Here is a 10,215-nt window from a genome sequence, read left to right on the forward strand (position 1 = left end):
CCTCCTCCTCCTCCAGTCAGGCCCGCGGGGGTGGCCTGTTGCGATGACCTTTTCCCCTCCCACCCCCTCTGTAGTGGTCGGAGGTTGTTTGGGTGGGAGAGGGGCTATTCCAACCCTTCGTCCTTCACCCCCTCAGGGCAGTCGTCTCCGGTGCCCCAGCGCGGCGGGGCGGGCAGGGTCAGGCAGGCTTGCCTGGATTTCTTCCCTGGCACGAAGCGGGCAGGAGGAGCAGATGCTTCTCGTGGGACTGGTGTTTTTTTCCTTCCCGGTCATTTCTGGTGGCTCACAAATTTTTGCAGTTGCTCCCCTAACTAGAGAAGTCACATCGAGACGAGTTCGTTGTATGCAGCTTCCATTGGTAAAGGCTTTCTGGCAGGGAGCCGGGCAGTCAGTTGTGGTTTCACCTTTAAAAATAATTAAATAAGAGCTTGAGATGCTTAAGTCTTTGACGGTGGGTTTGTGTGCCCGTCAAAATCCACGTTTTTCTCAGCCTGTGGAGGTGACCTACTTTCTAAACAGGGAACATACATGGTTGTCACACTGTAATACACGCTGTAAATCGAACTGTGCCGAATTAATTCACCAGGTGTTGCTGTGCAAATATGTCACTCATGGACCAACTGTTTCACATATAATGTTATCCCAAAGGATGATACTGTTTATGCCATATTAATTTAATCTGGATTTCAGTGGAAACCGTAGCTGTCCTGAGCAGAGGTTTTTACCAGCTCTCTAGCTGTGGGAAGGAAACTGTAGCTTTTACTCGAAATGCCAGATCTTCACTAGTTGGCCTGTGACACTTAAGTGCAGCTGTGAGAACTTTACATGACATAATATGCTCCATTACCACCATCTTGATGGTGAACAGACTGATCTTCTGTTGAGAACAGCACACAATGTTCTTCTAGGGAAGAGCCAAAGAAAAATCCTGTGATTTGAAAACCATTATTTTATTGTTGTCTACTTTCACTTTATACCTGTGTCACTCGCTAACCTTTAGCAAATATAATATTCTATAGTAAAGATACTAAGTAAGTCTGGCTTGTTGCGTCTCTGTCCTAGATATTTATGGACATAGCACTTGCAAATCCTGCTGTGGCAATAAGTCTATTGAATATTGATATTGCTGATTTTATGGAAGAAGATAAGATTAAGTTGGGGGATCTTTACTGCTGAGTAGGTCTCCTGCATTGTTCTAATTGTAATGCTTTCATTTTATCACCCGAGGAGAAACTAAATAAAACTTTATTGTAAATAGATTACACCATATGAAGTATGTCTGCTGCTCTGAAGAAAAAGAAAATCGATGCTTTCTGTGATTTCTTTTTCTTTCTTCACGTGAGCCAGTTTATTTAGGAAAACCTTTCTGCATCTTAAAAAGCTTCCCCTATCTCCCAAATAACGTTTTTCAGTTCAACCCTGCCTGTCTCTGCCTAGCTAACAGCTTTTGCTCTCTTGTGTCTCTAAAATAGTGAGGAAATAATTCACACCTGTCTCTTATTTTATATATGTTCGCTACAAGGCGACAAATTGATGGCTATCAATAGTTAAGTCTTTGGAAATATTTAATATCAGTTATATTCAGATATAGCATTGTTCAAATTCATCATCTGGCTGCTGGAAAGGTGACAGTTTGTGGGTCTCTAGCAGAGCACTGCTGCAAGATTCTGTTTGAGAAATGCTGCCTGTTCTGTAAGGAATTGATTTGAACAGCAGTGCCAATTTCCTACTCTTGTGTGACTTGGAAGTTTTTTCTGTTCTTCCCATAAAACCCCAATATCTCTGTCAGTTTCTCTGCCCTCAGTTTGCCTTTTGTGCAAAGGGAGAAGGGGGGTTGGGGGAATACCACAGCGTACCTCTATAATAATAAATCTCCAAACTCCAGATTTCCTAGCAGTAAAGTACTGAAGCTGACATAGTGGCTAGTTAACCTCCATTCTGCAGGGCTCTGCACCCCTCATTGTTTTACTGGTTTTCTGCAGCAAAACGTTCAGAAGATGCACTGGAAGGAACCTGAAAGATGAGATTAATTTGATGGGATAGAATAATATGATGATAGAACTCAAGGGCTGCCCATCGCTGTCTGGAGTGTATACTGCTGATGGAGAGAGAGGTTTTTGTTCACTTGCTTCTGATGTGTCTAAATGAAATTCAGTCTCCTTATTTTGACAGTCCCTGTCCCCTGTCTGGGCTGCAGGTGCAGGTAGAACCCAATGGCACCAGTGCAGAATTTAGTATGGTAAACGCTCCTGCACTCCCTGGATAGGCTTCGCAGTCCATGTGCCCTTATGCTTGGCATTGCTGCTGACTTCAAAGTAGTAGCTTAGAATTAGTTCGGGACTTCATTGAGGTCTTTTCTCCTTCTCAGTCTCAACCTACCTGTGCACAGTCCTTCTCATCTCTTCCTTATTAATTTATCATTGTTTATTCATCCCCTTATTCCTGGTGTAGTGTCTCAGTCAGGTATTTCCTTTCTTCAGAAAATGTCCAAGTGATAATTGGTTCAGCGGTGCTCTTTCACTGAAGTAGCCACCAACTACCATTTGGCTCAGTTATTGGTAATGCAGATGAGCAAGAGGTTAAACATACAGAATAACAGAATACAAGGTTTTTTATCTCTCTAGAGCACCTGCTTGCAGAAATGTGAAAAGGGCACATATGAAGCTACACGCGAGTTGACTTCTTGTTTAGGAATAGTTCAGTTATTCAGCTTACATTCTTGACTTTTTTAGGTAATCCTATTTTCAACGAATAGCAGAAGATTGCAAGCTATTAGATTTGTTATCTAGTTATGAGAAAGACAGTTTAGTCTGCACATGAAAAGGGATTTTACTTCCTAACTGAGCACAGAAGCCTTGAACTGTAATCACTTGCTCTGTAGTTCAGATTGTGCAACTAAGTCAATAATTGTGTGTGACTGGGGGGAGGGGAAAGAAGAGTGTCTTAATGTGGGAAGGAAAAAAGATTAGGATAGAATGAATTAAACTTTTGTGGACCAATTGTCTTTAGACTTAGTAATTGTGTGTGACTGGGGGGAGGGGAAGGAAGAGTGTCTTAATGTGGGAAGAAAAAAAGATCAGGATAGAGTGAATGAAACTTTTGTGGACCAATTGTCTTTAGACTTACTTTGCTAATTAATGTCACTATTCTTGGTGTTTGACCAGCTGAATGTTACCTTTTGAACATAGTAAGATACCCCTAGCAGTAACAGGACAGCTGTGCATTTCAGTGTCCAGGTGCTAAACAGGAGAAAAGCTCTGCTTGAAGATGGTGAATTTGCAAGTAGGAGGAATGATTGAAAGCAAAAAAACTTCCAATGTAATGCCCAAATGACTTACTGAGAGGTAGCAGGGAGAGAGTGGAAGGGAATTGCTACTAATGTGACTACTGCTCAGGCCAAAATGATTAGACCCATTGTCTCATAGTTGTAATATAATTGCATTTGTACTGGCTCAGCTGATGGGTAGAATCACCTACCACCTTACGATTTCTACAGCAGTTCCTTTGCTCAGCATCTTGGTGTGATTAGGTTAGATTTATTAAGATCTTAGTTTGAAAATATATGCAAGTCTTAAAAATATTTTTCTGCAAACCATTTAAATGTTTGGTATTCTTTAAGTAGTATTTGGATTTCTTTTAAACTGACAGAGTTGTAGATTGTTTTTAAACAGTAAGAACTTTATGTTAAAGATGCAGTTGTATTAAGGAAAAATACTGCAGCAATATGAGGAATACAGTACTGCAAGCTAAATAATAACAGATTGAATTTTTTAAACAAATTTTTTCATATTGCAGTTTACTGAACAGTCTATAAAACTTTACAAATGTTATAAATTCTCAGAAATTCATGCTGAAGTGCAGTTGAAGAATTATGGAAGATTTCTTGAGGAATATACGTCTCAGCTGAAGAGAATTGAAGATGCTTTGGATGACTCTGTTGGAGATGTTTGGGACTTCAGTCTTGATCCCATTGCATTAAAGGTCTTCATATATTTTATATGTATTGCAACTGTTTCTTTTCTAGTTCCTCATTCCCTTTAAAAGCTGAGAAATAAGTGTGATGCATTTGTACTCTTAAAATTTTGACTTGTGTTCAAAAAATCTACCCAATACTATTTTAATTATCAACTATTGAATAAATTGGTGCATATCATAAGAGAATATGTTTTCATGTTATTCTTTTCCAGTCTTTTGGATACTAGTAGAAGTTAAATGAATTTATAGTTATTATAGTTATTGTAGTTCTTCATGGGAAGGCTAATTCCAGTAAACTTCTTCCCTTTGGGTGTTGGTGTTTTTTATCTGGGGGCTGGGGTTCTAGAGGAGCTCAGTAATAGTTGTATAACTGCAGAGTGACCTCTGTGTGTATTTATAGTTGTGTTTTGACTTAATGGCCTTGGTACAGTATTTTCTGTCCTCCAGAGGTGGTTTTTTCCTTGGTCATAAGTTCTCCGTCCTTGTGGAGCATTATCTTTTTTTTTTTTCCTTCACTGAATTTGAAGACATCATTAAAAGCACTTTTGTTTCCATATGGAACGTGTCGGTGCTGAAGATGCATTATTAAGTAATCATCTGTCTGAATAATTTGAATAAATTATGTGTAGGGCCAGCACATTGCTGGATGCTTATGAACTAGTTAAAATCACATCTGACTTCAGTACCAAATGCCAGTGCCTGCATACAAATACACACTATGCATCCTATTTCCTGCATTTGGGATTCTTAAGTCATATTTTAGGTTTCCTGAGCTGTTTTTAATATGTAAACCATAATGACCACGCTTTTGCTTTCCAAGTTTTGTAAGTAAATTGTTGTAAATGCTGTGTAGTATAGCTGTAGTTATTTGCCTTTCTTCCTAGAGGGAAAGGAAAGGTATTTCTATGTAAATGTGAAGAGCGAAGGTTTCCTATAGCATAGATTGCCAGTAATGTGCACTTAGTGCTTTCTTATTACTGACCTTATTTGAGATTAAACTAGGGGGGGGAAAAAAATTAGTTAGTTGAATAAATGTATTTTTAACCAATATTCTCTAAAGTTGTTTGTTTGTTGTTGGTTTCTGTGGGTTTTTTTATTTTTAAATTTTTTTTAATTTTAGCTTTTGCCATATGAACAGTCCTCCCTACTGGAGCTCATAAAGACAGAAAACAAGGTAAGTGCCTTATGCTTAAAAGAAAAGTAAATATTAAAAAATAGAATTATTCTAGTTAAAAACCAAGCTCTCTGAACAGGAATCTATTTGTAATCTGTGTGGTTTTTTTTTTTTCCCCTTCGAGTGTAGGTTCTAAACAAAGTAATAACTGTGTATGCTGCCCTTTGCTGTGAAATCAAGAAGTTAAAATATGAGGTAAATTCAGCTTTTATTACTGTGTATGAAAACGTTTTCGGATTGGCAAGCTGATATATAAATTTATTCTTTAGCAGTAAAGAAACGATACAATGTCTAAGTTTTTATAGCATGATTACATATATCCCATTTATTAAAAAACAAATTTCTGCTTTTGTTGTTAGGCAGAAACTAAATTTTATAATGGCCTCTTGTTTTATGGAGAAGGAGGTAAGTAGCTCCCTTTACTGTAAAAGTTTGTAGTTTTATGTTACTGCTTAAGGTTATATTAAATGCTGCAGTAAGTGTAATTTGATAATATGGACACATGTTTTCTCTCTGTCTTTGATGAACACCAAATAATGGACTTTGAAGTTATAGGGATGTATGTTAGTGTCTTGTCACTGTCCTGAGTTAGCTTAAGATAACAGTAAGATGTATCTGTTACATTAACAGGAAGTTTTATTGCAGCCTTATTTACATGGGAAATAGGGAGTATGGGCTGTTGAGGATGCATTTAAGGTATAACATGGAGAAACCTGAGCTCATGTACTGTAGCAGGTGTTTTTCAAAGTGTGGCATTGAAAACCTGTTTTTCACACGTAAACACAGCCTAAACCAACTTATTTCCTACTGGCACTAGATTTTACATTGGTTTTATTGAAACGATGCATCTAATTTGATTGTAATAAAACAATGAAACCATTAATAAGTCACTTGGAGCAAGTCCTGCCTACTTTACTTGCGTTGTTCCAAGAGAGGTTGTGGTGTATTAATGTTCTCTGCCCTTCAAGTGCAGGTAATAGTATTTGTACTACTGTTCAGACCATCTCATAATCTAAGGGCACAAGTGATAGGAAGTCAATTCAGTTGACAGATCATGAGACCTTACTTTAGGTGAAAGCTACTCGTTGTCTTGGAACTAAACTGGTAACACCTCTGAAGGGCTGGTCTTAAGCTTCTACCTTACAGGATGCTAGTCTGCTAATAAACTCAGATCTTGGTACCGAGGACTGCATATGTTAACGGGTTAATTTAGAGATATGTTGCTTAACTTTGTTTTCTATTTCAGAAATTTGAGAGAAAGGGAAGGGCCTTTCATAGTAGTCTTGTAAAAGGGCTTTTTTAAAGCTTTTTCAAGAGCCTTGACTGTGACAGCAGTATTGAGGAATGTGAAATCTTTGAGACAGGCTGCTTATCATTCTTCTAAGTGCTATGTAAGATGACTGCTGTAGTTTAGTTAAGGAACATGAAAAAGTGTGGGTTTTGTTGTTGTATTTTTTTTTTCTTAGCACATTCTCCTTCCTATCAGACATGGTTTTAAATATCTTAACAAAAAGTGATATGCTGCCAAAATGATATTAGGAGATCTCTCAAAACTTCTCCATGTCTCTAGCATGAAAGAAGTTAGACTGTTGCAGATTAGCATATTACAGCAGCAGTTTGTTCCTGATGGGTGTTCTGCAGGGGATGCCTGAGAATAGCAGGAACTGAGAGGTTGGCCTTCTGTGGGTTAGCCAGGGATGCAGAAATTGCGTTCTCCACTTCCATATTCCTCCTTGTAGCATCTGCTTTGAAAACAGCAAGCTTGCTTATTTAGAACAGCTGGCAAAGTTACTGGCTCAAGGACGATTGAAATGAAACAGATACTGTCCTGGCCTTTCCTTTCTGTATAAAGAAACATTTTTTTTTCATCTTGTCCTTGAAGTGGGTAGGGCTACTCTAGGAACTTTAAATATTTAGCTGGATTGGTTTTTTTGGGACGTACACCAAAGAGAGTAAGAGCTACATAAAATCTGTAAAGGGGAAGCATGCAATGTTTGGTATCTTGTCCCAGAGCTCCATGTTACAGAAGTATGGAGACTACTTCAGTGGCTGGTAACTGCTCTAAAATAACATATTTTATGAAGCAATAAGACCTGCATTTCTTATGCAGGTAAACTTGAAATTGTAACCTGTCTTTGCTCAGAGAGGCCTGATAGAAAAATCTGAAGTTTAGAGCACTAATCTGTTGCCACATTAAAAAGGCTGTATTTTGTCAGATAGTATTACAGCTGCTCCAGCAGATTGAAACAATTTGTCATTGGTGATGTAATTATTGTATTTAATAGTATGCTGTTAGTGTACTTTGTCATACAGGCAGTGCTTTGAAGCTGTGGTGATGAGCTGATTCTTTTGTGCAGGGTGATATGTAGGAAAAAGAAATTTCTTGATGAAATTGTGTGCTACACAGCTTTTTCTTCTGATTAAAGATGTAGTATAATCTTACAGTAAAGAACTACCAAGAATGTTCCTTGCAATATAAATACATAGTGCTTCATAGAAACTTCTTAAAATTGAAACTTTTATAGTAAGTTCCATAATATATATATACACACCTCTAAAGAATTACCTTTCATATTTCATTTTCTTTCATATGATGGAGACTTTTCCTGCTTTGTGTCTAGCTTATAAACAATGTAGTTTTTAATGAGAAAGAAACTTTTAAAATAAGTCTGGTTTAGGAAATCAAAATTAAAAGTTTTTAAGGCTCCATCAGGATGCTTATAATAGTGTGCTCCACTTGCATGACAAACAAATGGCTTGGAGGCCAAGCTTCAATGTTAAATTAACAGGTCTAACATGGGCTTTTGAAAGTAGTGACAAGTGTTTGTCTTTCAAGCCACAGATTCCAGCATGGTGGAGGGAGATTGCCAAATACAGATGGGAAGATTTGTTTCTTTCTTGCAGGTAGAGTATGTTTTTAATTTATTTTTTTTTTTTTTTTACAGCAATTATAATCTTAATTTTACTTGCAAAATGGATTTAACATTCTGCAGTATCCTGCTTGCATCTTGCTGAAAGGCATTGCAGTCATTTGATACATTACTATGTTTTGCCCAGAGACCTGTCACAACTAGCTGATGTATCACACGTTATTTTGGGGGTTTTTTTATACTTGTCTAAAACTCTGGAAGTCTAATGAGAGAAGAAATTACAGTTTGTGTAATCATTGTTCAAATAAATTGGAATTTACTTAAGAAAATTTAAGTAAGAGAAGGTAAATTGAGGTTGTTTCATTTGATGGTAAATGCATTTATTTTTATGGTTTTGATTAGCCAGTTTTAGTTTTCATTGAACATTGGGAATGGATTAATTGTTTATGCATCTTTATTTAGCTGGTAGGAGAAAGCAAAATGAAAACATACCTGGAAAAAAATTGCTTGTGCCTCACTCAAACTTTCAGCGAAGAACACTCTATCTTACACATTTTGGTTCTTATCAGGGTCTTTTGCATGAAAACAGGATCTGTGTTTCTTCAGAGGATTTCCTGTGTTCTTGTGTTTCATTCTACTGAGGAATATTTTGTCTTCAGTATAGCTTAAGTGACTGTCTTGTTCCCAAAAATGTTTCTGTTTTTATGCAATATTGCTTGTAATGAAATATCTGTGTTGAAGTAGAGAATATACAGGAAGCTTCCAGAAGGTTTAAACAAATTCTAGTTTAACAAAGGTTAAAATTCCTGTTCTTGCTGTATACTAGCATGGCAGTAGTCATTTACTGAGTCATAGCAGATTGAATGCTATAGGAAGTTGTTTCTCAACCTGTTTTACTATGCCCAAGTGCAGTTAGCTGGTAGGATATCTTGGGAATTTTTTTTCCCCCATTTTTCAAGCTTTTTGGCCTATCAACTTTGTCAGTTTCTTCCTTCATCTTCTATTTCTTACTGAGCAGATGTTTGAGACCTTTTAGTGGTTCTTAAATAGGGCTACTGGGTACTCTGTCTGGGTAGAAGTTGAGAGCAGGGTGACTGGCTGTCTGGTTATCTACATGCACTGCAAACCCACTCTGTAGAACAATGAATATGTATTTATGGAGTGTATGCTGATATGTATATTTTTGTGTAGTGTTTACCCTATAAATGTAACTATTGCTTGTGAGCCCTCTTTGTATCTATGCTATGATGACTTGATGATTGTTGAGCAACTTGCGGAAAGAAGGGAGATGCAGGATGTTGGCCCCAAAGGGAAGGTTACTGTGCTAACAGGTGTATATTGCTTTGGGTAAAGCTATGAGGAAAACTCTTTAAAAAAATTGTTCTGTTTCAACTCTTGTGTTCCCCTAAATCTACTCAGTAGTAGTCTATAGCCGTAGGCTAGGAAATGCTGTTCTGGTCAACATTATGAGCATATCTCCAAGGGCAGTGTGAAAATATGAATGAAGATGACAAAAGAGGTGAAATGTTGCTTTCATAGAGCTAATGTCCACTGGCTGATTTACTGTCTCTCCTGAGTTCAGGATTTCTTGGTTAACTAGATGTAATAGCCTCAAATTAAAATTCACTCTGTCAAAACCTTTTTTTTAATTATCAAAATAGAGATGTGAAACACTAGTTAAGTACTCTTGATCCTCCAGAAGACAGTGTATTTGAAGAACTCTGATAAAATTATAATCTCATCTGTATTATGTAGCTGCCAATATGCATGTGCTGTTAAATTGGGCTATTTCCTGGAAGTTTTAAAATGGCAGCTGGTGCCCCTTCCCCAGAAACCATGATCTCAGTTGTCTATTAACCCATTCCCCTGGAATCTGTTGGCTTGTTTCAGCTACATTTGATAGAGCAGTGCAAGTATAAGAAGAAACACCACTTTTATGTTTTGTGAAAACTGGTGGCTAATAGAAGGCAGAAGCCCAAATAAGATCTATTTTTGATGGAGAGGAAGACAAAATTCAGCTGTTAGCCAGGAACGGCAGGCTGGCTGCTTAGCCCGTGTGGGATGTCTGCTATGAAGCCATCTGTGTGCTGACTGGCTAGACTCATCATATGCTGATTTTTCCCTGATGGGATTATAGGCTGTATTAATGAGCAGTTATTGCAGTTAAGGGAAAGTCATTTATCGTATTGCTCGAGG

The 10,215-nt window shown here is 37.6% G+C and overlaps 1 protein-coding gene across 1 annotated transcript in view; it reads left to right on the top strand.

Moving 5' to 3' along the window:
- Positions 1-43: 43 nt before the first annotated feature.
- The window catches only part of WASHC4 (WASH complex subunit 4), a 39,067-nt gene continuing 28,895 nt past the window's right edge, over positions 44-10,215 (top strand). The window contains exons 1-6 of the mRNA XM_010168073.1: positions 44-358; positions 3,796-3,981; positions 5,096-5,149; positions 5,279-5,344; positions 5,509-5,554; positions 7,986-8,053. Coding sequence (XP_010166375.1) covers positions 44-358; positions 3,796-3,981; positions 5,096-5,149; positions 5,279-5,344; positions 5,509-5,554; positions 7,986-8,053 — 735 coding nt within the window. The remainder of the gene's footprint in view (positions 359-3,795; positions 3,982-5,095; positions 5,150-5,278; positions 5,345-5,508; positions 5,555-7,985; positions 8,054-10,215) is intronic.

The sequence above is a fragment of the Antrostomus carolinensis genome, unplaced genomic scaffold, assembly GCF_000700745.2.
Source record: "Antrostomus carolinensis isolate BGI_N321 unplaced genomic scaffold, ASM70074v2 scaffold8850, whole genome shotgun sequence".
NCBI lineage: Eukaryota > Metazoa > Chordata > Aves > Caprimulgiformes > Caprimulgidae > Antrostomus > Antrostomus carolinensis.